This window comes from Scardinius erythrophthalmus (assembly GCF_964197995.2).
Source record: "Scardinius erythrophthalmus genome assembly, chromosome: 11".
NCBI lineage: Eukaryota > Metazoa > Chordata > Actinopteri > Cypriniformes > Leuciscidae > Scardinius > Scardinius erythrophthalmus.
Genome location: NC_138231.1, coordinates 24062767 through 24089655, shown reverse-complemented (window position 1 = coordinate 24089655; position 26889 = coordinate 24062767). Strand labels below are relative to the sequence as shown.

At 37.4% G+C, this 26889-nt stretch overlaps 1 protein-coding gene across 3 annotated transcripts; it reads right to left on the bottom strand.

Annotated features, from left to right (window-relative positions):
- Positions 1–1690: 1690 nt before the first annotated feature.
- On the bottom strand, positions 1691–26503 carry papola (poly(A) polymerase alpha; the record flags this gene model as incomplete). Of its 3 annotated transcripts, none has more annotated exons than XM_081378493.1 (23): positions 26325–26503; positions 23813–23983; positions 19774–19840; positions 19599–19680; positions 19395–19504; positions 19250–19303; positions 19013–19124; positions 15241–15330; positions 14754–14892; positions 14560–14632; positions 13790–13910; positions 13281–13365; positions 11413–11466; positions 11164–11283; positions 10956–11065; positions 10713–10837; positions 8914–9047; positions 8694–8773; positions 5184–5422; positions 5033–5092; positions 4867–4920; positions 4734–4769; positions 1691–2997 (listed from the first exon to the last, which is right to left on the bottom strand). In XM_081378493.1, the coding sequence occupies exons 1-23, from the start codon at positions 26330–26332 to the stop codon at positions 2902–2904; spliced, it is 2220 nt and encodes a 739-aa protein (XP_081234619.1). In that variant the 5' UTR covers positions 26333–26503. The 3 variants fall into 3 exon arrangements, with proteins under 3 accessions (XP_081234619.1, XP_081234620.1, XP_081234621.1); XM_081378494.1 differs by having other exon boundaries at positions 5184–5419; XM_081378495.1 differs by lacking the exons at positions 1691–2997; positions 4734–4769; positions 4867–4920; ... (9 more) ...; positions 13790–13910; positions 14560–14632 and having other exon boundaries at positions 14750–14892; positions 26325–26497.
- Positions 26504–26889: the final 386 nt, after the last annotated feature.

Here is a 26889-nt window from a genome sequence, read left to right as displayed (position 1 = left end):
AGGGTGGGATCTCACTCACAGAATGTACACACAGTGTCAGCCGTCTTTCTTTGGAAGCTAAGCTAGCAGGCTCTTGTTCTGTGGAGAAAGCTGAATAGTAGGAGAAAGCTGAGTAAGTAGGGGTAAACAACAACATCCTCCTTTTCCCGGACTTGTCCGGCGGTCGAGATCGTTCAAAATGTAGCAGCGACGGGATTCAGCTTTTGCGTTCTGCAGTCGCCATTCATTGTTTACATGCACATGCACCTTTTGTTTCAATCTAACTGAATTCATTCCGATTGGTGAATCTGAATGTAGTGTTTACATGAACGCTAAACAAGTGATCAGTTGATGTGTGTTTTACCATTGCTAAGAAAATTCCCGCTCCTCCGTGAGAGATGCGAGACCCGGCGCGTCTCAGTAATGACGCCACCGGCCTCGCGCCGTTCTCCCGCGGCCGTCAGCCTCGTCCTGCTCGCCACAGTAAACATGATGAATGGCGACTGTAGAACGCAAAAGCCGAATCCCGGACATTTTGGCCCATCTCTAAATCACTGGCAAACTCATCACGTAGGCTAGCCTTGTTGTTTTCAAATACGCATTCTTACCGGTAGGCGTGGCCTCCTAAGGCAGCGAAGCAAGTGCATTCTGGGAGTTGTTGTCTTTCATCCACATAAGCCAAAAATGCATTTTCTGGCTTTTCTCAGTCTAGAAAGCTCCAAATTAAAAAAATTCTTCACATTTCTTCTACTTAAATGACCTATTTTAAATACACATTCATCTTCCCAGAGGTAAAGTATCCCTTTAAGAATACCTTTGTCTGAAATATATGAAAACTAAAGAACATGAACACTATGATTAAAACAGCAATCATTTACAATAGATCTATTCTAAAGTATATTAGGGCTATTTAACATCTTTCAGCTAAATTTAAATATTTAAAAAAAATCATGGGAAAAAATATATTACCACATGCCACAACCAAACATGTAAAGAGAGAAAAAGAAAAGAAAAAAAAAAAACCCCGGAAAACTTTCATTTAAAATCAAGACTTTTTTTCTTAATGTAATTCCAGTGTAGATTCCCTGCATTGTTCACATGTTGTAATGCTCAAAAGCAGCATTTTCATAATTGGCCATTAAGACTCAAACCTTACATTTACCTTAAATTAAATAAACCAATTTTTGGTTTTAATTTGTGCAGTGTGAAGCATAAAGCACTGCATTAAAGGTGCATTGCGCAAGTCTCTGAGTTTTTGCAGAACTATGCCCCTTCTGGCGACACGCGAAACTGCAACCAGAGTTGTGCACACGGTTACGTGGAGTTTGCGTTGGGGTTTGGGATGAACTAGAAGCCGGTCTCTTTGAAACCATCTTCTACTTTTGCCAAAGTCGTTTGAGTTGTCTTCGCTGATGCGGATAATGGCGGCGAATACACAAACCTCCCAGACATAGCCAGGTGAGCGTGAACGCGCATGACGTCACGCCCAGTCGATTCCGTCCCGAATCCCTCTTATTTATTTTACTGTACAGGATTATAGAGGCAATCGCAGAGATCATTGAAGGGCTCATTCAGCCCATCAGGCAATTGTTTAAGCATGTATGGGTTAGAAAAACGGGTATTTTTAACATGAAAAGTTGCTTAATGCACCTTTAATAATCCCTACTGTTAAGAGGCGATAAAAACAAACAGATCACACTGATTTCTTTTTGCAACAACGTAGACTTTTATTTGTGAAAAAGTACAATACCTTGTCCTTACAAATAAGCGTATGAAAGAACTGAAAGAACGTTGCAAGGCCATAGGAGGCGTTTCACAGGAGTGAATCTGTGCCGTGACGAGTGTTCCCGGGGCGGCAGCTTTACCGTTACACCAATCCACAGTCAACACAGACCATCAAGACAAAACACGGAGTAAGAAAAGTTCGTACAGATTTCAAAAATGAACAAAATCACTCTCCAGCCCCAATAAAACATCATTCGTTTGAAACTTAAATCAATCTTATCGTCATTACATATTCACGTCCATATCCTCAAAATCAGGTCAACGGAAACGAGCTGACCTGCCATTTTAATCGTGTTCAAAAAGCATCTTCGATTCCACATTGGGAAAATCCCAGCATATAACAGGAAAACCAAGCTGTTGTAAGCAAATAAAAGTCTCAATATTGTCGTCTCTATATATATATACACATGGTAAAACAAGCCTAAATGAACGGCCAGCACTGGTCTGTCTCCTCAGAGCACGAATCAAAGCATGCTGGGAATACTAGCTATTCCACTCCTAACACCCATAATTAATGCCCTGCTAAGACGGCGGAGCAAAACGATGGTGTTTACACTAATCTCAGACTGATTTGGTTAAATTACAGCTGTATTAGTGAGCTCCAATCATCTGGATGAGCTAGCCATGTCCTCCGCTGTCAGATTAGTAACTGTCACTAGTTCATGTCCATTCAATGCATCTCCACCGACATCTACACCTTCAGCTCTGTACAAATATGGTGGATCGGTCTCCAATAGACCAACTGTACCCTGGAATATAATTACATGCCTCTTTATTGATTTACAAAAGACAAAAAAAGAAAAAGAAAAAAAGCAAAGCGTCACTGTCTTTCGGGTCAAAACAGAAGGATATGAACGGATTTACAAAGCATGTGCACCAAATCACATTGAATCACATTGAGGTTTTTGTGTATGACATCTTTTTTTGCAGTGTACGGAAGGGCAGAGAGAGAGAGAGAGAGAGAGAGAGGGGGAGAGAGAGAGAGAGCGAGAGCGAGAGAGAGAGAGAGAGAGAGAGAGAGAGAGAGGTCACAGGGAGTTTGTGGAAGAACAGAGCTGCCCCCTTGTGGAGAGCCGTGTTGCACATGGGCAGGAGCCGAGGGGACGTTCACCTCCTGAGCGCGAGACTGGGCCGCTTCTACCTGCTGAGCCTCAGCTTGATGGAGTTCTTGACCACTGCGATGGGGTTGGACGGGAGGATCTGGACGTCCGACAGATCGGTGTGGGATATTTTCTGTGGAACATTAAAAAGGATAGATTGTCAGTGAAATGGATTGGAATCAGTGTAAAGGCCCTGTTCTCACCATGAACAAGAACCATGAAGATAACTATAACTATATTAGCATCCACACCAATGCACAATATCATTGTTTATTTGAAGCACACGCTGCAGTTTTGTCGTCTGTCGCTTTAAATGCTCAAGCTCTTTAAAGCGGAATGGATTCTGATTGGCTGTCACTGTTTTTGTTGTACATCAGCTGGATAAAATCTTTCTGAAAGTGATTCCAACAATATCGTTTCTCTGTGTCATTACCATTACCGACTCTGCTATTCTTTTATATTTGGAATGATTTTTAGAACTGTATCTTTATTGTCCTTGGTGTAAACAGGCCTAAAGTGTCAAAGTAACAAACTGACAAGTAATAATCTCATCTCTTCTAAGATAAATGTTTTTGTTTGAACCAGCCGTGTCTTCAACAAGGTGATTAGTTTTACTTTGCATTTCCCCGAGCAGTGAAAGTGAAATCCCATTGCTCCAAAAAGTTTTTTGTTAACCTTAACAAGCATATGACTTAATTACCTAAATTAAAGTATCCCCAAGTATGTTTTTGTAGATTGCTTTCCATAATTGAAAATACATTTATCCACTGTAGTGCATACAATCCATTTGTTCATTGAGCACTTGAACTTTCGGTTACACTTTATTTTAAGGTGACAGTACTTGCTTAAATAAGTACTGTGTCATATTAACTACTACATGTACTTATTTATGTTATGGTTTGGTTTAGTAAGGTTAATTATACATAATTTACTGTTATTACTATAGTAAGTACATGTAGGAACGTGTAACTACGTCACCTTAAAATAAAGTGTTACTGAAATTTCTATTTAGCTCTACAGAAGACTATTTAAATTAAAATTATCTGGAATAAACTTTATACACAATTATATACTAAAGCCTATCTTTAGTTCTTCAGACATCTCAGATACTGATGTAATAATTTTCAGAGAACTTATTAATATTGTAGCATGTTATTTTAAAAGCTCTTTAAAAATGGCCTGACTTTTACTTGCCTACAAATCACAATTAACTAACTACTGTTACACAACCGTTCAAAAGTTTGATGCTGGTGAGAATTTATATTTTTAATAAGTAGTCTCTTATGCTCACCAAAGCTAAATTTATTTGATCAAAAATACAGTAAAACAGAAATGTATTACAATTTAAAATAACTGTTTTCTATTATAACATTTTAAAATGTAATTTAAAGCTGATTTTTATTTATTTAACCTTTATTTAACCAGATGATCTCATTGAGATTTAAAACCTCTTTTTCAAGAGAGACCTGGCCAAAATTTTCAGCATTATTACATTCAGTGTCACATGATCCTTCAGAAATCAGTCTAATATACTGCTCAAGAAACATTATCAATAATGTACAGTTGTGCTGCTTACATTGTTTTTACTTTCAATTGATCAATTTAATCCATCCTTGCTGAGTAAAAGTTTTCAAAAAAATAAATAAATAGTACTGACTTAAACTTTTGAATGATAGTGTACATCATAACCCTTATGGGTATTAATGCATAAAGATGTTTTGTTATTAATTCTGATTTGATTGGCTGGTGCTTTGTGGAGCATTAAGCTTTCAGTGAGAACAGATAAATGACTCGAGTCATGGACATGGTGGAAGGATTATTATTATGTAATAATCTTCTTATGTAATAATCAACTGGACATGTCCTAACCTGGGAAAGCGGCATCTTCTCTGCGGTTTCCACCACCTGAGAATGACAGGACCTAACATCAGCATTTAAGTTCTCAAGTATTCACTCCATTTATGTTTATAACAAGCATACCCTGTTTTTATGATTAGTTTACCGTTAATTCTGTGTCCGTTTTCAATTCACCATCTGAAGGAACCACTTCAATGCTCTGCATAAGAAAAAAACAAAGATAAAAGAGCTGCCTCTTCAAGTTCGGGCGATAGAATGGAGATAAAAAATGTTGGCACTTTTGTAACAAAGTAAGAACAAACAGCCTTTACCGCTGGATCTGCATCAACATGGTCATCAGCTTCACCTGACTTTGCTTCTGCGGTTGAGAACTGGAAGAGCAGCATTTAATTAGGCTTTTCAGATCACTTTATACATAACATTTATGGAGGGTTCAAGGCAGATGAAAGACCGTTGACTTACATCCTCTACTTTGGCTTTCTTGGACGTCTCATTCTCGAGGGGTGAGGCAGGTCTCTTACTGGCAGGGCTAGCAGATAAACATGGACTAGGATGAGGGTCCTGTTGGACGCTGTCCACTTTGGCTTTCTTCTCCAAGTCTTGCTGAAGGGGTGAGGCAGGCCTCTTCAGTGCAGCTGCCCCCTTATGCGGGGCGTTGCTGCTGGAGGTCCCAACATTATCGGGTTTAGATCCATCCACTGCTATGATCAATACAAAAACGAATCAGTAGTAGTATTGAAAACAAATTATCCAAAAGTCTTGTTGTTCCAAACCCAAATGACTCTTTTTTCGGAGGAGTAAAAAAGCAAAGATTTTGAAGAATATTCAAGCTGTTCTTTTCTATAGTTATATTTAAGTCGTTTTCCATTTGGTATGTCACGCAGGTTAGATTTCTGTCCTATGAAAATACGGGTGAAGCAAACTTGAATATGGATTACTTATGGTGCTTTAATTTAAAAAAAAAAAAAGGGAAAAAGCAGCAAGAACATCCTTCAAAACGTAACTTTTTTGTTCTATGGAATAAACCAAGTCATACAGGTTTGGAACGATGATGAAGAAAATGGGTCTCTTTCACTAAGCAAGTGTACGCACAATTTACAAAAAAACAGAGGAACAATTGAAACCACACGTACGCAAAAAGCACATACTCTGTACGGCCTATAATAGTGTTAAAGGGATAGTTCACTTTGAAATTAAATTTTGGTATGTTTTAGCTTACCTCAAGGGCATCCAAGATGTAGGTGTCTTTTCTTCCGCAGTAGTTTCAATTTTGATATTTTTAGGTCAAACCGTTCTTGTCTGTCAGTCATATCATGCAGGTCTATGGTCACCCCCTCAAAGAGCATGCACAGAGTCCAAATTAAAACAATTCCCCATCGTCCAAATTAAACAATTCCCCATCGTAAGTACACATTGACGGTCTAAGACACGAAACGAGCGGTTTGTGTGAGAAAACGAACAGTATTTATATCATTTTTACCTCTTATAAACAGCCACGTCCAAGTAATCTGAGGACACGCGCGCATCCTGGTGTGTGACGTGTGTGCAGACTGGTGCATAGATATATACACTAGATGTCGCCTTAAAGACATTCGTTCCAATGAACTGCCGTAGACAAGGCGACATCTAGTGTATATCTATGCACCAGTCTGCGCACACGTCACACACCAGGATGCGCGCACGCCCTCAGATCACTTGGACGTGGCTGTGTATAAGAGCTAAAAACTATATAAATACTGTTCGTTTTCTCACACAAACCGCTCGTTTCGTGTCTTAGACCGTCAATGTGTACTTACGATGGGGAATTGTTTAATTTGGACGATGGGGAATTGTTTTAATTTGGACTCTGTGCATGCTCTTTGAGGGGGTGACCATAGACCTGCATGATATGACTGACAGACAAGAACGGTTTGACCTAAAAATATCAAAATTGAAACTACTGCGGAAAAAATGACACCTACATCTTGGATGCCCTTGAGGTAAGCTAAAACATACCAAAATTTAATTTCAAAGTGAACTATCTCTTTAAGATATTTTATCCTAACACAACTAAAGAGTATATTGCATTAATTGTATTAATTATTAAATACAGTTTAAATTCATCTTAAATACATTCCATTATATACAGTTAGAGTAAGAAAAGCTGCATTATAGGTTCAGCTGCGAGATTTTTCTGAATAGCACAGATATACACATATGTACAGCTGGCTAATGAGAGGTCTATAATCTGGGTCTGCATAAAAGGTGTTTATTGCGTTTAAACGGGTAAGAATGGATCGAGGATCGGGGGAGAGCGCATCTGCAAACAGCGGCGTGTTTGACAAACGTGACGAAAGGGCTATAAGGAAATGGTGTGCGAAAAGCCCTTATATGGAGATGGTTTGGGCGTGTCTTATGCAAATGACTAACCTCGTTCACGCAGCCGCTCATTTAGAATACTCGAAATTCACTAACATCAGAACGATGTTAAGAACAAACTCATGTGTACGAACGTGTTGTGAATTAGGCGGAGATTTTTCGTGAGAAGTTCTCCTATGCGTTCAAAAACGTAATAATCCACGTAATTATTAGTGAATGAGACCCAATGACCATTTTCACTGGGTGGACTATTCAATCAATGACAAAACTACAAAATAAAAATGGCAACTTTAAAGGTGACATTAACACTGCAAAGACTGACATGAAATTAAAATATTTAAAAAAATCTTTAAAAAGAAGTCAACAAAAAAAGTGGTTTTGTTGAGTATCATACATAATACCCGGCTTTTATGTAAACAGTATGATGTACCAAATTTAGCTCTTTTTTGTGGCTTATTGCACTTAAACAGCTAAATAAAAACAAATACAGTCAGTTTTGGAATGTAAATCATTAAGAAAAAATGCATGTGTAACAGTAAATTGCATGCACTTGCTGCTCTTTACTGAATAACTTTTGTAACTTTAAGCCACTGATTGATTAATCTGTATTTAATTTTTACAAAGACTCACCTGAAAAAACTTAAAGGGATAGTTCACCAAAAAAATTATAATAATAATAATAATAATAATTATTATTATTATTCACCCTCGAATTGTTCCAAACCTGTATAATAAACCTGAATTTTTTACTTCTGCTAAACATTAAATACGATATTTTGAAGAGTGTTGGTAACCAAACAGTTGCTGGTTCCCACTGACTTCCATAATAGAAAAAATACTACGGAAGTCAATGGTGACCAGAAACTGTCTGGTTACCAACATTCTTTTTTGTATATTTGCGTTCAACAGAAGAAAGAACCTCATGCTGGTTTGGAACAACTTGAGGGTGAATAAATAGTTCTTGAGGGAACTATCCCTTTAAAGCAGTGTTTATTTAATTTGTCTCTGTATTCAATTGTATTTATTTGTGCTATGGTTTGCAATTTGTTCTAATTTTATTAGTATTTTTTTCTTATACATTTAGTTCAGTAGTAATTTCAAATAAAACCTTCCTGTGCTGTGACAACTATTACAGCAAAATTACCCATATTATAAAAAAAATGAAGAGAAAAAAATACAAATATCTATCAAAAATTGTATTGAATATCAATATTTTTCAAGCTATTGTATCGAAGTAAGAAATTCCAGTATCGTAACACTGAGATCTTTATAACAGTATAGCAGCCTATTTAAACATGTTTATTGTTGGGGGGAAAACTTAATGAAATGCAATACATTTGTGATACTCTGAGATTACAGAGATGTACAAATAAACGTTCCTCAAAAGCCTGATGCATCATATTTAATACTTACATTTTAACATGATTCCTCTAAAACAAATGTACAGATAATCAAGTAAACCTAAGCTGCTTCAGTCCATTTCATCTTGAAATGTAGATTTGTATGTAGTATGTTTTTCAGCGAAGTTGACCATGTTGATAATTTAGATGCCTTAATGTCTGTATCAAATATAATACAGTAAGCCATATAGAGTTAAGATCCCAATAGACATACCACCAACCAGGAGCGGGCTTCCACTTGAAGTGTCCGTTTTTCCCTGCAAATCTGAGTTGTTTGTGGCCGTCCCAGTGGAACTATGGTCAGGGAGGGAAGAGGAGAGATTAGAAAAAAATAACGAAAAAAGCATGTGTACAGGTATTCCCAAAAGACAAGAGTTACATAAAGTCAGACAAATGATGTTAGAGAAGCAGGTGAAAATATTTAGATTTTATACCCCTGAGGGCTGGAGGCACGGGCGCTCTTGGCAGCTGAAGGGCCTGTGGGGGAGGGCACTGACATGCTGTTGTCACTGTCAACCGATAGGTCGAGACTGCCGTCATTCATCACACGAATGCTATCAGACGAATGCTATAGGAAAAGGGAAATGAGAACAAGACACAATTTAAAAATAAATAAATAAAAATTTTTAAAAAAAGTACATCACTGTTGAGTGAGAAACATAATACTTTATTTTTGTAATTCCATTAGGTGCCACTAGTGTCGCAAAAACTGCATACTGTACCTTTAAAGTTAATTAAAATGTAAATGTTTCCCTCAGTAACAGTTACATACATAATAGTCTGTAATCAAATAACTAAGGGTAATTAAATATCTTAGATGCTCTAGAAGAAAGAAAAAATAATAAACTAACAATTTTTGAGGCTTTGATCCAACAAATCAAAGTCACTGTGGTATAACAAATTGTGCAAGAAGCCATCTTAAGGCCAAGAAAACTATAAAGCATGAAATGATACCATAAGAATGACCCCAACAGACCCTCACATGATTAGCCGCTTTCCGACCGAAGGAACCTTTTCACAGTTCCTAGAACTATTGGCTATAGTACCCGGATGTCGGCGTGTTCGCACCGCAGGAACTAGGGACGATTTTAGTTCTAGGAACTCCATTTGTAGGAACTAATTTAGGTCCTACTTCAGAGTAGGGTCTAAACCAGCACTATAGGAACTACCCGTGACGTTAGTGTACGCTGATTGACCGAACGCACGCGGAACACCAGCACCCGCCATTTTTAAAACAGCTAGAATGTAAACACAGATTATAGCCTATATTTACTCCATAAACTAACTATACAAACATGGAAAACAGTGATAGATGGGTCTCTAAACCTTAAATGCTGAAGAGAAAATCCAACGCAACTTTGAGGGGACCAAGCCAAACATGATTATGTTTATCTGCCCAGCTAGCAACACTGGACATCAACCACACGGCATAGGCTAATAACCTTTTTTCATATACGGTCTACTTTCTATATCAGTTCTATCTAATAAGATATTAAACAGTACTGTTAGACGGATTGCTACTAATAAACACCATAGTTGGTGATAAACACAGAGAATGCGAGCATTGTTTGCTCTGGCGTTCTCAGCGCCGCCAAAATAAAGGTCCCTTACTAAAGGTCCACTCCCTTACCCCTCCTACCAGTTCCTATGGCCACTTGGCCAGTGCAAACGCAAACAGCAAACCCGAGTTTGGGGGAGAGTAGTTCTTAGAACTGTTTAGAAGTGGACAGTTCCTAGAACTACTTGGTCGGAAAGCGGCTATTGTGTCATTGAATTTCAGAATGTCAAATAACAAAACCTCTAGAACAAGAAGGGGAAGAAGAAAAAAACACTTTTACCTTGAAAAATGTTCAAAAAAATATTGGAAAAATAACCATTAAACATACATTTCATACACCTTGAAAGCATAGGGTGAATTTGTGTTTGTTGGTTCACTTTTTGACATTGAGATGACTGGGGAAAAGTGTCCCAATTAACCTGTTATTACTTGGATACACTATCCTAATTTTGTAAAACAACAAATTGCTAGTGTAGCACGGTGTTTGGTGTTTTAAGCCCCCAACGGCGCCTTCCAGGCAGCGAGGGGATGGGTAGGTTTAAGGTTGAGGGTAGGGTTAGCTGCCTCTAAGGAGCCATTGGGGACTTAAAACACCAAGCGTGTAGCACATGCAATTTAATCTCGATTCTAAGCGATTGTCTATCATGTTTTGCAAAGATACACATGAACACTTGCCTTTCTTTTGCCCCTTTGAATGGCGACTTTAGGAAGTAGTTGATGCAGTTGTTTCCTCTTCACATGCATGGCTGTGATTTTCATATCTTGCTCAAACATTTTACTAGTGATCGCCTGTCGGTAAACTACAGCCATTCAAAGAACACAGGTTGATTACTAGAAAACATCCAGAAAAACAAAACAAAAGCAAAGTCGACTCTTCGAGTATGTTCTTTAAAACTGCCAACAGACAGGAAGTCTTACCTGTGTCAGTGAAGGACTGGATATCAAAGGTCAGGTCCACGTTGAGATTTTCTGATCCCTCCATTTTTTTGAACACAATACCTATTACCCACATTGTGCTGAACTCCTCCCTGTACGGACACAAAGGAAAGAGTGAGTAAAGACTGTGAATGGGACTATTGACTATTCTTAGGTCGGTTTTAAGCCTTTAAAAGCATCTTAAACTCACTTGTCAGCTCCCTCTTTTAGTCCCGGGAATGACTGTGGATTCACATGGGCGAGTGTGATAAACTCGTTCTTCTCCAGGTTTCCCACCAGGATTCGGATCTTTGATTCCACGAGGCCCACCCTGTCAGGCAAACAGTTTATTTAGTCCAATTCCACCACATTTTTTTAAACCGATGCAGGGGATTTGAGCAGAACATCGGTCCGATTAAGCATGTGACAGTGCTGGATGAAGACGGTAAGCTGTACTCACCACTCTAAGTGCTGCTTCTCTGTCTGTGCACTTGCTAGCAACACTATATAATGCCTTGGGACATAAAAGACAGAACAATGCCATTACATCCTTTAGACTAGAGCTGTTCAACCAAACCCGGCAAAACTTACAGGGCCGTCCCGCCCCCATCTCACTGAAAATGTACTGTTACACCTCTCTCCAAAGACAAAAATATCTTTATGAACTTCATTCAAGTGGGGATCACCCTTATCATATCCAGCCATGATCACTTCATTTCACACACAAAAACGTTTTATCTTTAACAGCAAATTCACGGCACCTTTTACAGTTAATTAGCATCATGAAAAGATCTAGTCCTCTTATGATAATCAATTATTTCAGACAAACTATAACATTCTTAACATTTTTCATCCCGTCTCCCAATTCATACATTCACAAGATACATTTATTTGAAGCAAAACTGCATTTTGTTTAACCAAAGTGACTCAACACAGTTTACTTGCCATTTGAATAGATGGTCTAATGGAATAGAAGTGTACAAACTCTTTCAGATTATTCTATTGTTTTAAAAAAGAAACGATTTTTCAGTGGAATGGCTCCCCATATCTTATAGATTAATCAAAGTACCAAAGCAAAAGCAAGATCAACTTAAAAGTTTATAGCAGCTTAAAACGTTCACAATTTATCCTTTATGTATTTATCTGTATTTTTCTGCAGAGCACCACACTTTGGGCATTTCCCCCCACTCTATGTTTTAGGGGCTTATCTGGACAGAAAAGAATGAGATGCTGTAAATCAATTTTAATTCATTCTTTGAAACCAGCTAATTGCTACATTGTACAAAATAATGGTGATTATGAATTGAGCACCACAATGAACTGCATGCAGTCGCTGCATCCTCATGTGGGGTGGGAAGACTTGTGTCGGAAAGTGAAGGAGCATCCGAAACATTTAAAATGAGCTTAAATTAGCTAAAAAAAAAAAAAAAAAAAAAAACAACTACCCACTAAAGCCCCCCAAAATTGAGCTTCATCAGCTTTCAAGCACAATGGATCTTCAATTAACATGGCAAAAGCAATGAGCTGTATTAAACCTACATTACTGATAGAAAATATCAGTTTTATTCCTTCAGTCAGAATTCTGTATCCTTTGACTGAAATATTAGGTGTGTTTGACTTGAGGCGGCACTGCGTGGACCGATCGGTGAATGACATCAAAATACCATGAAAGCAATTACAGAGAAGACTGCTTTCGAGTCGCTCTTGCGGTGCTCTGATGTCATACACTGATCGGTCTGAGCAGTGTTGCTTCGAGTCAAACACACCTACTGACTTAAAGTCGTAACAATGAATTTAATCTAAAAATTAACAAAAACAGACTAAATGCTAAACATTGACAAAAAAAAAAAAAAAAAAAAGTTAGAATTGAAAATTAGGAACACTATGAAAACACAGACTAACAAGAAATACATTGTACGAATTGTGAACTAAAAAATTTTATTTTTGAATTGTACACAAATTAATAGCACAAGAAAACCACATTAAACTGAAATACCTACCTTTGAAAAATATAAATTTTAACCATCTCAAAAGTGTAACTTACATTTCAGGCATGCTCTACAGTAGTAATTTGTTAAGCAGGACTATTACACATTTTATTTTATCAAAAACGTTGACGCGTCAAAAGCCATTGTGTTGTACTCATATAAATAAACTGATAATATGCAAAATTCTGCTTTTATTTCAAATTGATGACACCGATTACATAAGGTGGTACTTGTGAAAGGGCTATGAATGTGTGTGAGTGCAGTTTTGAGAAATAAATCTTTATTGAAATGATTAAATCTCACCATGAGTGTCCAACAGGATATGCAGCTTAATACATACTTGTATTTCTGAAAGAAGTTTGGTGCTTCAAATAGTTTGGACCAATCTGCTTTATTCTGCAATATTTCATCCGTGATAGCAAGACCTGTGAGGAGTTAAACAATTGGAATGTGAATCAAACAGTGGCACAATAGCCTTGCAAGGTATCTTCAGCTTAATAGGAATCGCTCACCCAAACAAAAAAACAAAAAAATCTGTTATTCCAAATCTGCATAACTTTCTTTTTAGCAGTAGAACACAAAAGGGGATGGGATGTTAAACACACTGTCAAGGACAAACAAAACAGTCCATTCAAATTGTGTGCTATATTCCTTTTTTGACAACCCGAATCCATATTTTAATGTACTTAAACACAAATTAGATTTAAGAGCTGCTGCAGAAGGGAAGCTTTCAGGGAATACAGATTTAGAATAACATGATGGTGAGAAAATGTTGACTTTCACTTTTCAAAGCACGCTTCTTTATTCTACCAGAATGTGTTTCTAGGGATCTTCAGAAATGAGACTGACCCCGCTTGAACTCTTCCACCATGATGGCCCGAGTAGATGCTGAGACATTGTAAGTAGAATTTTGTTGAGGGTAAGCTGGAGTGATGATTGGCATGAGGTGGTACCGGTCACTCGGAGTTACCTGAAGAAAAAAAAAAAAAAAAGAAGAATTTGAGACGGTACAGAAAAATCACTGTAGCTTTTAGTAAATTATATGCTAAATTAATTTTGTTTCTGATTATGTGTGGGTTAATATTCTCAATAGTAGCAATATTCTCAATTACAATTTTTTCAATATTATTTTGATATATATATATAAAATTAACCAGCACCATGAAAAATGTGCTGATTTCTAATGTGCTTTTATTAGATGAATACATTCTCTGACTGTGTGATTTTCATACTCACTACCTTTATCATGAGGCAGTAGGAATCTTTTGGTACCTCACGATTCAATTCAAATTGATTCTTGGTCACTATTCGATTCAAAATCACTTTCACATTTCCACAAATGTTTACATCCTTTAACAGTTTAGTAAAGTTATATGTAGGTGAATACTGTTGTTTATTAATATGCATCTTATGTTGGTGCAAATAAAGAAAAAGATCAAATATTATTCTTCCTTCAGTGCATGAACTAAAAAATACATTCATAAAAATCTTGAATATTGTCAAAATATTTCATGTTTCTGTAGATATATTGCCTTGCAATTCAAATAAATGAATACATAAAGTCAGATAAATAAATAAATAAATAAATAAATAAATAAATAAATAAATAAAAACAGTACTCTGGGATCCCAGACTGGGAGGTTGAGATTACAGTCTTCAGGCTGCTTCAGAAGGACAGGGTTTGGCCATTCCCTGAAAACACCACCGAGAAAGAAAAATAAGGAATTAATGAAATTGAAGAGAACGGCTCTCTGAAAGCAAAGACCAAAAGTTTAGATTCTGTGTTATGTCATCGTCTGTTGTAGGAACTCACCACTTTGAGAAAACCAAGAAGAACTTGTGGACCAGGGTGGAAGCCACAGCATTGGGGTAGAGTTGGCAGGTTCTTGCCACCAGCATGGCCCACGATACTCCCCCGAGAAAACCAAGGATATTCGAGTAGATATTATGGCCTGTAGGAGTTTCAAATAATGTCATGTATTTCTTAATTCCGTACAGTAAACCTCCAAATCAACTTCATAAATGAAAATTTGGCCTGGAATTTTTCACAATGAAGCATTTCTAAAGGCCAAGTTCCAATTAAGATTCTGTCATTTGTTCACTAGGTTAAGCATGAGTGCACTGGGTTCTAGGCAGCAAATGCAGGCCATACAAATTTCCTGAGGCACAATGCTGCACTGCTGGGGTTTTGTGACTGCACTAATACCCACAAACACAGCAGGTCATTGTAGGGTTTGTTTTTTGTGGCATGTTCCACAAACCAAATGCAATTTCAGGCTGACAGACAAGTTTTTACTCACGCTTGGCCCACATTTTGATGGCTCTAAGAGTCAGTCTGAAATTCTCAATGTTGGGCACCAGGTGAAGAATCTCATCAGTCACTCTGCAACCTGTATGTCAGCACATTGAGAAATTAGACAATTAAACAAGTACATATATTGAGATTACCAGGGGAAAACTTCATTAAACAAGCATACAAGATTTAGGACTGGGTTGACAATATAAATTAATGGATTGTAATCAAGCTCCATTTTGATGAACCGATATATTGATTCTTAAATTCCAAGATCAATCTTTTAGTTCACACTTGTAGTTCGGTTAGTTTGGTCCGGACCAAAAAAATAAACAACAATTCAGTCCAGGGGCTCGTTCTTCGTACGTTGCTTATTACATCCGAGATCAAATGACACATCCAAGATGATATCATCGTGCTAATGATGATCCGGCAAAAAGGGTTCTTCGAACACACCTGTTGTTTATGATTAGTATCCCTGGATTGAGTTATCTGAGATAACTGCGCGTTCATGCGCTGGTTTAAAAGGGAATATGTATCGATAGTAGAAACATTGATCAGCAACGGTGCTATTGGCAAAGAGCGCGCTCAGTTTTTCTCCTCAGCAGAGCAAGAACTAATAGTCGAAGTTTATTCGGAATTGTAATGTTTAATCAAAACGCCAGGGAACACCTCAAAGTCTGCAAAAGCCAGGAGAGAGGGCTGGCAAAAGGTAGCAGACAATTTGAATCCGTTAAAAGTGGCCATGTTAGATGTTTTTATCACTTATTAGCCTATATTTTTGTATTTTAATAATTGCATAATTACTTTGTTCATTGTAATGTCAGAGTCACCACACTAGACCATGAGAACAAATAAAAGTGATGTACAAAAATATTCTACATAATGGTATTTTTTAGTTATATTATAGTCTCTTCTATAAAAGGCACTGTTAAATAAATGGTTGTCTGTTTATAAAAGCAACCAAGAAAAAGGCTGAGTAAAAAAAGAAAAGATCTTAGTAGCCTACACTGTAAATATTTTTTGCTGCATTAAATTAAGGCCGTATAGTCATTTCAACTGTTAAATCTTGAGTAATGATCAATTGCTTTGACTTGTGAAAGTGAAAACTAATAAACTTATGTTAATGTAAAAATATTTTGCCATGAGTTATTGATCACATTTTTGTGATCCCGAGTGTAGTTCATTGTAATGGCATTGTGTTTTCCTCTTTTGTGCACTTTTACATAATACACCAACACTTGCATCTGTTCCCAAGAAAGTGGTGGCTGAAATATGTGCAGTAAGTGGACATTTTCTAACTTTCCAAAGGAAAGAAAGTATAAGACTTTGTAATGTCCATTTGTTTCCATTGCTGGACAGTGAATAAAGCCTCTCAGATAACTGTCATATGGAGGAACTAGCCTACCTGCAAGTGCATTAATAACTTTACTTCATTTATACTTGTATGCTTTATGGCTGCAATATAAGTTGCAGGATTCCACATCTAGAAAGGCCTACAGAAGAGTCTGCACAGACAGAGGAGACATAGGCCTACAGGTGGGCAGTGTATAGCCAACTTTTCCTTTGTATTTGTTGCATGAGGCATGTGTCTAATATCTCTTGTTGCAGGCACTTGACCACTGGCTTTTCTTTACAAAGAACAACTGAAATAAAACTCAAGGAACTAAGCATATTTGTCTTTTATTAAACATTTAATGAAAAGTGTTTTTTTTTTTTTTGCCAATGTTGTGTAATATGGCACATGCAACAATGTCACAGGCCCTGTCAGGTGTGCAACCCCTCTGACTTTCAAACACTGAAATCGTCCCTTTAGTTAGCCAAAGTTCATTTCATTGTGTGCCCTTGTCCTGGCTAGATCTGCATTGTAACTGGTTTGGGTCAGGGAATGGGGTCATAAAACACCTGTCTGCAGGCAGGAACATGTCATAATCACCTCTGAAAAAAATGCAGTTCTGTTAGGATCAGCATAAGTGTATGTAATACAGTGAGCTTGATATTTAATTGTGGAACTTTCCTTACCACTTTCAAATAATGAGCATAAATGTGAATGTCTGAAAATTCTTAAGTCACGCACAGATCCTGGCCATTTTGCTTTCACATTTGTGATATGGAAGATTTTAGTAAACTGCATTTTTTTATTTTATTTATATATATAATATTATTAATCTGGAATATTAAGAATCCCAATAGTTACTGGGCTGCACATTTACATTGTGAATCCCCTTTCTGTTCACATAATGCCCTTCACTGAGGCCTTGATGGCAGTCTATGGTAGCCTATAGTCTATGGTACCAATCACGTTAGTGAAGCCGGATATGATGAGTGACACATACTGTAATCGGCATGGTCATGATTGCATGATCTTCATAAAAAATTAAGATAGCCTAAAAAAATTAAAAAACTGCTTTAAAAAAAACTGCTTTAAGTGGCTTGGAAATGCCACTAAAAAACCTAAAACTGTTTTTTAAACCTAAAAGCGCCAGGTAAACTCCGAATGACACGACAGACGGCACTTTCCATCAAGCTCTCTGCATCTCCAAGTGTAAAGGAAAGAGCCATTCGCAAATAATCTTAGGGCAATGCAAACAGTTTGTGCTGTAGTTAAAGCCAGACTCCGACAAGTCGAAAATAAATGTGCGTTTCCAACAATTTTATAATGTAAACGACAATCTCACGAGTCACGAGAAAAAATATACATCTCAGAAAGTGCACTATCGCGCTGCGCTGCACTTCCCTATCAGCTCCGTTTATGAGCCGCGATCTAATCCTGTTTACATGAAATAAGCCTGCTTCCGAGCAGGTTTAAGCTTGCGCACCTGTTGCTATGACAGCAAGTCCAGGATGAGCGTCGAAGAACCAAACAATCCAAGATCATGCCAAATCGTCAACAATCAAATCCAGCTAACTGAGTTAGCGACGTACGAAGAACGAGCCCCTGGTCCGCTTAGCGTTCAGATTGGCATTTTTTATCACCGAACCTAAAGGCAAAGGGATACGTTCACAACCTGACTGGTCAGCTTTTATGACGGAACTTACCGAACATCCAAAACAATGCTGTGGGCTGGGCTAAATGCGCTTGTTGTAGGTGCGTAGCCTACATATGATGGTAATTTGACCAGACATGTAAACGAACCAAAAACAGGACGATTAGACCCTCAGAAGGACAGAATGCTCAAGTATACTTGTTTTTTTTTAGTTGTGATGTTGCCCATCAGTTTCAATTTTCACTGCAAGAATTACAAACTACTACAAAAGTTATTCAGTCAAGAGCAGTGAGAGATTTTCTCTGTCTTTTGTTGTTTTATTGCCATTAGTCTGCAGCAGGAATATTAGGCTGCTGTCTCTTTAACACCAAATGCACAGATCAAATATACTGATACACATTCTATTTTCTCCCAACTGTTTGCATTCACTTAAGACATAATTTGACTGGATTTGAGTGAATACTCGCTAAGCTGGTAATTTTAACATTTTTGCATGTATTAGACCGTTTAGATGCGCAGCCGAAACTCCCGCTTGTCCATGTTCTGCTCAGTCTCTGAGCACGCGCACAAAAAGCTGCCTGAGGAAAAGCGCAAGTTCTCTTTTGTGCTTTTAATAACTCTTTTTAGTATCAAGCACGTCACATTTTACGGATGTCACTTTACATGATTTTATTGATTTGCACGTTAAGTTCGGGCTTAGGAGAATTAAAAGCGCACCGCGTTAATTGATCAAGTCGGGAAATCAGTGACAATACCCAGCCCTAACAAAGTTCATCAATTATAACCAATTACCGTTCAAACTTCGAATGCAGCGAATGTCAAGGTTCCTTAACAAGCCATCATCTCGCAAATCCAGATTCTCTGGAATGGTTTGTAGTGCCAGTCGGGCAAACAGTATGTCAATCTGCCATAAACATATCAACTTATTTCAAAACATACACAAAATGACATGAGACAAAAAATTATGATAATTTCAATTATGGCGTGAACTATTGTTTGATGTCATATATGCAAGGACATAAAAAATACCTCAATGCCATCAAAAGACAGCTTTATCACAGGGACAAATGCTTCCTCCACCGCCTAGAAGGCAAAAGCAAATATCAATAGTTAAGCCTCACAGATATTGAGAAAGATGTACAGGATATGTACACATTCACAAAAGGCTCCATACCCTCAGGTCTTTGACTTCCTCCTGCTCCTTTAATTTCTCATAAAACGAGGAGAAAAAGTCTGTTCTCTCCACATGTCGGGGTGCAACGCAGAGAGCATCAATATCAGCACCTAAACAATTAGGTTAGTGAATGAGAAATTTCAGACACACAGAAACTATGTGAAGTACATGTATGGATCTAGTGCTGGTCTAGTGAAAACTTACCCTTGGTATGAACTCCAAGCCTGTAGGATCCAAACGTGAAGATCTTTCCACCAACACTTTCAATCACTGATGCTGGAATATTCTGTAAATATATGAAAATATGTAACAGTTGGAATCTGCAAACGGTTATTCAGAAGTTTATGTATTTATTATAATTAAAAGGACGATAAGTTACCTTCGTCTCACTGACTTCACGGATCCACAACTTAACCAACATATTTAACTTCCCAAGCACTAGGATTCTGTGGGCAAAAGAACCAGGTTTAAACAGCAATTTGATGAAGCTAAAAGATGAGACGAGACTATGCTCTACATTTTCATACTTATGGATATGGAGAAATGTATACTATATAGAATAATAAACAATAAAAAGATAGAAATTATGGAAGTGAACACACAACCATCCAAAAGTTTGGGGCAGTAAGGTTTACCGTTTTAGAAAGAAGACTCTTATGCTTATAGGCTGCATTTGTTTGATTAAAAATATATTGAAAACAGTAATATTGTGAAATAGTCTCCTATTTTAATATATTTTATTTATCAGCAGCCATGGAAACCATGATACATGTTTTTTGAGAGTCTTTGATGAAGTCTGAAAGCATTGAATGCATCCTTGTTGTATTAATTAAAAGAAAACTTGCTGCCATCCTCGTCCCTTGGTGCTGTGTGAAGTTTAATATAAACTGATAAAAAAAGGAAATATCATAGTTGTGTCTTCATTTTGTCCTTATTGTAATTTGTTTAAACAAAACATAACTTGGCTACAATTGCCAACAATTTACATAATTTTACTGTGCCTTATTATTTTAAAAATATTTTAATATTTTGTAAAAACCTCTTTAACAAGGCAGTTGCTAAGTGGGACATCATCCTCCAGGAAGTTAAGACCCGATATTTGAGCAAAATCGAAAGAACGAACTGGTGTGATGTTATTCAGAACAAAATCAATTAAAAATGAAGTTTGTTTTGGGAGTTTGAAATAGCTTGCCAAAGCGAACTTTCCAGAAAAGTTTACTCCATCGAAAACCTTCGAACTACAGTTGGTCCGGGGCGATTACGTAATAGCCAGGTGTGCTCTGAAGCTCCACCTTCTTCAACGGTTCATTTCTTCTGTTCAGTCCATCGAGTAAACCCGCGAGTAAAAACATGAACACACTGAAGATCTGCATTATAGTAGAAGTTGAAGTTGTAATTCTAATTGACAGAGACACTGACACTGTTTTTTCCATGTTTAATACCGTATTGCTGCTTGCTTTTAAACAATCTGTTGTATAAAGAGCTATATAAATAAATGTGACGATTTGCAGAGCTGGTGCAAATATATCCATACATACAATAAAATACAGTGGTGAGAAAACAGCAGTTGTGTTTGTTACTAAGAGGAAAGCGTGCAGCACATTTACATATTCATCTAAACGGCACTCTCAGCAGTGTGGGTGGCGTTGTGATGTTCGCTAACAGTATACCGCTCTTTTTACTAGAGGTCGACCAATCAATCGGTTTGGCCGATAACTGATGGAATAATCTGTTATAATAATTGAATAATGGAATAATAATTCAGCAAAAATCCATACCGACAGTTTTTCGGGGTTGAGTCTGTTGCTGAGAAGTGTCCGCTGGCATTATACAGTACGAGACCGACCTCTAGGCCAGGGATAGGCAACTTCGGTCCTGGAGGGCCACTGTCCTGCAGAGTTTAGCTTCAGCCCTGATAAAAACTCACCTGCCTGTATCTATCTAGTAATCCTGAAAACATTGATTGCCTTGTTCAGGTGTGTTTAATTAGAGTTGGAGCTAAACTCTGCAGGACAGTGGCCCTCCAGGACCGGAGTTGCCTATCCCTGCTCTAGGCGATAATAAAAACTATCACCGATGCCTCATGGAGCTGGTTTTGACACGTGTCGGTGCATGTGCTTGAAATGGTAATACAGTACACTACCGTACATTTTTTCATATCATTAAGTAATTAATTTTTTGACTATATGCTACATTAGTAGAGAAAGAACAGCAGTATGTTTGCCATCAAGGCTGAGGATGCTAACATTTGTAATACACGCAAGCCTGACCCAAATGTTTAATGCATTCGTTTGCAAGCAAAGTTGCAAATTCAAAGCTAGTGACGTGAGAAAGCAAACTGATATGTTCATGGAGCTGACAGAAACACAAACAAATCAGAAACGCATTTGATTTCAGATCTTTATAGAATTCATCACTGTAATATAATTTGTAATTTTGATTAGATAATCATCAATTGTTTTAAAATAGAAGAAAATAAAGCAGGGATGCACGATATATCGGCCACCATATCGGTATCGGCCGATATATGTTCCTTTTTAATGTTATCGTTATCATCATACATTTTTTTCCTTCAGCTGAGTCACTTCAAATGTGCACTGTTCGCCATGACGGTTTTGAATTGCTTGAAATATGATAGGAATTACTTCGAAAAAGGAAAATACAGTTAAGTGCAACGTGTCTTTTATATAGGCTACATAAAATTATAATGAGAACATCATTATAATTGTGTGTTTGGGACATGGATTTTAATGGCGAGAATTTTGTTTTTGTAATCAGGCTCTTATCGGCTTTCAATTAAAAAGAATTATCGGCATTGGAGCATCCCTAGAATAAAGTCTATAATAAAGTAACTAAAAGCAATGGATTTGATGAACTTAGTGCATTTAGTTTTAAGAAGTTAACTTAAAAAGTTGTGTAACTTAACTCTTCCGAGTCGCCGATCACGCCGGCGTGATCAAATCACATGACCAGTTTAAGACGTCGAAGCATAAAAACAAAGTCACGTTGAGCGCTGCTGTCCACTTCTGTCGAAAGTGCTGGCTTGAAACTATTTTACTTTTTGTTTTGTGTTGATAGACCAAGTAAAAACGGAGATATGATAATTTAAACTTTATATAATTTTTTTTGAAAATATTGACGCGTTCGTAAAGGAACGCAAGATGGGATGCGAGAGGCGTTGCATTTATTCTCATAACTTCGTCGGTTTTTGTCATAAAACAAAACGGAGAAAAATGTGTGAATCTGCTGACTCTGCTCTTCAGGCTGCACATTTTAGGGAGTGGAGGAGGAGCCAACTGAGCAAAGAAGTGAAATTGAAAGGCGCCCGCGGGAGTTGGGAGATTGACTGAGTAGACAGAGAGACATATATATAGAAAGAGAGAGAGAGAGATATTATTGCTAGTTTTTGGAAAAGTTTGAATAGATTTTGAGAGTAGTTTAGGAGTAGTGTAGATAGTTTAGGTAGTTTTTTGTGGAAGGAAAATGAAGCGAATGTCTTTGGTCTCATTGTTGACAGAAACTGTTTTGAGGAGTGGCACAGATAAATAAATAAAAACTCACCTGATATTCGTTGTAAATAGTTGTATATATAGTTTGATTTTGTGTTCATTTTACCTTTTGTATAGTATATTTGCACTTTTTAGGAACCCCTCTTACTCAAGGAAGGAAAGCCCTGTAATGTAGCTGTCTGTGTAATTGTACATGAAGTGTTTTGTAGAGTTTCTAAGCAAAAAAGAAAAGAAAAAAACGCCTATTGCCACACCTGCTTTTTGCTGTATATAGTTAGATTTTATCTCAATTTTACATTTTTTTATGTTGTATTTGCACTAATTGGGAACCCTCATACTCTGGGAATGCAAGGCCTTAAATATAGCTCTCTGAATAATTGTGTGCATAAACTTTTAAAAAGTGGCAAAGCTAAAAAGAGAAAAAAAAAAGCCTATGGCTACACTCGCTTTTTTTTGTAAATCATATTTTTTTTGTATATAGCTTGATTATATCTGAATTTTACCTGTATATGTTGACATTTACAACTTGTGTTTACATTTTAAACCTTTTAAAATGCTTCATTGAGCATATTTGTGTTTTTTTGTAGTAAAAAAACTATAATTTTTCTATTCGGAATTTGTGTTTGTTGTGTGATTTTGGGTCCAGTATGTTGATACAGAACATAAAAGTGAAAAAATAATTGTCTGTTCATATAGGTGATGTTGTGCTGAAAAAAACAATACCAAACATTGGTATGGTAAACATTTGTTTATGTCGCAAAATAAAAATAATAAAAAGTACTCAAAAACGGCCAAAATAGCCCAAGACTCCGAAGAGTTAAAGAGCCAGTTGATGGTCTCAATCACGATCTAACTGTCATGATGCACGTCCACATACATGTGCGATTCAGTGATGCATGTTTCATTTACCTCCGCTGCAGCTCCATCTCCTCCTCAAAGACGCCGAAGGGTCGGAGTGTCTCAGTCAGCTTCCGCGCAAGGACCAGATCGGCCTCTTTAGGCGGTGCCAAGCTGATAGGAGACGTGATCCCATAATGCTTTGGGGTCTGCTGTACTGTCTGCACCTGATTGGTAATTGGACTGTGAAAAAGTGAAACATTAATTGTCAGATTTAACAGAAACATAGTGGTAGTATAGAACGTGGTCACAGGAGCCGTTTGCATCTTTATTGGAAATTCTGCATGTTATGAAATTTCAGCCTTCAATCACCTGACCACTGTTAAGTCAAAAAAATTGGCTACAGATTAATGGTGCATTCCAGACCTCTGGGGAAGTTCGCATGTAAATTATGAGTTGTGAAGTCGTAATTATGACGTCACATGCGTTCAAGTCACTTTAGGTTGGACCTTTTCTACAAAACATTCAGCTACTTTTTTTTTTACCTCTTCTTCTACAAAATGAAGAATGCACATAAGGTACGTTTTTGCTTTGTTTTAATTCGATTTATGAAGGTGCTGTAAATTCTTGTATAGTTAAATATTATAGAGGTCAACCAATTGATAGGTATATCATATTAGGCTAATCGGCAAATTGCAATTGCAAATCGACCGATTGCTAGCACAATTTATCGGCAAAAATCCATACCGATAGTTTTTCCATGTTGCGTTCATTGCTGGGAAGGGTCTGCTGTCATTATACAGTATGAGAGCGGCCTCTAGAGGTGAAATAAAAACTATCACTCACGCCTCATGGGAGTTTGTTTTGACACGTGTAGCTGCGCGCTGCAGGACACTTCAGATATGGATTTAAAACAGAGACAATGAAACGGTAAGTATACTGTAAGTAAACAATGTGCCAAAAACACATGCAAGCTTGACCCAAATGTTTAAAGTCGACATGACATCAAAATTGACCCTATTTACTTTGTTTGCACATATATTGACACCTATTTACTTTGTTAGTCTTGTGGTGAACAATTAATCCATCCAAGTTAAAACACAGAAAAAAAATGGTTTGCCGTGGTAATCTTTAATCAAAATCTGAAAAGTTACTTCCGATCTGGAATGGCGTTCATTCTCTGATGACGTCAGTTTGACGGCTTGGGTTGAAAACGCTTAACCACTCCCCTCAAACCGTTAGTCTGCTATGAGTGAGAGATGGAGAGGAGGAGCGCTAGAGTAAAACCCTGCCCTCTGTTCAATATTCCGTTTCACTTGGAAATACATCACAACACTGGAGAAAAGTCATTTACAACTTCCGGTTCAGAGGGACTTTAATGTCAAGATTGTTACCATCTAATTTATTATTTTATGGTAATTGTAAAATACTGGCGGTTTTTGTATGCAACTTATGTACAAAATACAGTTGAGTATGAATAAAATGTAATTAATCTCACCAAATTTACTGTCAATGCATCTATTGCGAGCCCCATATTTTCTAACGTAACTGTCACTCCCCCAACTCGGAAACTCGGGCTTAAGAGAAATTCTGAGTTTCCCACTCGTAATTAACACATTTTGGTTCATTCTTGTTCAACTCTCATAAACATGGCTTGAACACAACGGAAGATAGTTAAGAAGCTACCTTTACACACATTATCATTTAATATGTAAATGTATTGTTGCCAGCACTACTTTGAGAACATCTTATTTCATCAATTCTTTGCAAAAGAATAAATAGAAATATTACAGGTTATGTATTTTCCTTTGACCAAAAACAACAGCACATATGCACCCAGTTCAGTGCAGACCATCCCATATAAACAAACGCTTTCTGAGACCAAAGTAGAGAAAAGTAGAGCTCGTAGTAAAGCAAATATTTTGACGAACAAAGATCGTATTTATTTATTGCGCGTCTTGCTTTTGTTTTTTCGCCGTTCACACGTGGCGCGTTGAAGTTTAATTGTGCACGTAACGTTACGTGTCTCTGACCATTGCGTCACGGCTGGCCGTTTTTTCCCAGGGTCTCGCGCATTCAGCGTCCACAGACACCATATGTCAAGATAAAAATAGTTCAACTTTAATAAACGGCCCATGCATTGTGTTCTGTTCCGCTTCGCCCATTTGTTTAGTACGCTTGAACGCTTCTGTGCGAACTCCCCTTTAGTTTAAGGGGTATTAGTATAAAGTCACTGACCTACAGCAATACGTGCACTACTGATCTACATATCTGAACAGTTCAACAACTCTTGTATGCAATATATTTAATATCTATAACTTGCATACAAGCCGGCGTGCTTAGCATGAGCGCAATCTCTGCATCTGATGGGGTGGGGATCATTTTATCTCATTAACAACTGCATACTGACAACAAGATTGCTGTCAAAATTAATATATTGTGGACTAATTCAACAACTGAGCGACACCATTAAGTTACACGCTTTTATCAGCGTGTCGAGTTTTCAACCGATTCGTGACTTAAGGCCCAAGACCTCGCGTTTGCTTCGACCACGTTTGTCCTTAAACTCCGTCGACATACTTACAAAGGCATTATGAAAATCTCCGGTTTATGAGAAGCTGAGAAGCAGGTTATATTCCGCCATTGTGTTTCAGCCTGTCATGAACTGTTACGAAGTGGAGTTGTTTCTTTTGTTTGAAATAACATGGCGCTCCGACAACAGCAACTGCCAGTTGGTACAGGAAGTGACGCCATGACGCAGGGGCTCGGTGACGCTATGGCTGACACACGTATTGCTTTTGTAACCTATTACGAAATAATACTATTTTAAAGGGGCAGCAACTAGCTAAAATTTTGTGTAGGCCTATATTATATTTGTCATAACATCGTCACGAACATGTCAAACCTTGTTTTATTATATTACATTCGGTATTTTTTATCCTTTAAAGTGGCACTAAGGCCATTTCAATAGCGTTTCTTTTATTTACTGATTTACTGATTCATAAGAAATTGGTTTGAAATGATAAATAGCACATGTTATATGGCATACCATTGGAACATTTAGTACTTCATACTGCTTCACATATTATCTTTTCCCATAGGCCTACTGTTTTTTTTTTGTTGTTGTTTTTTTAAATACCGTGTTCATG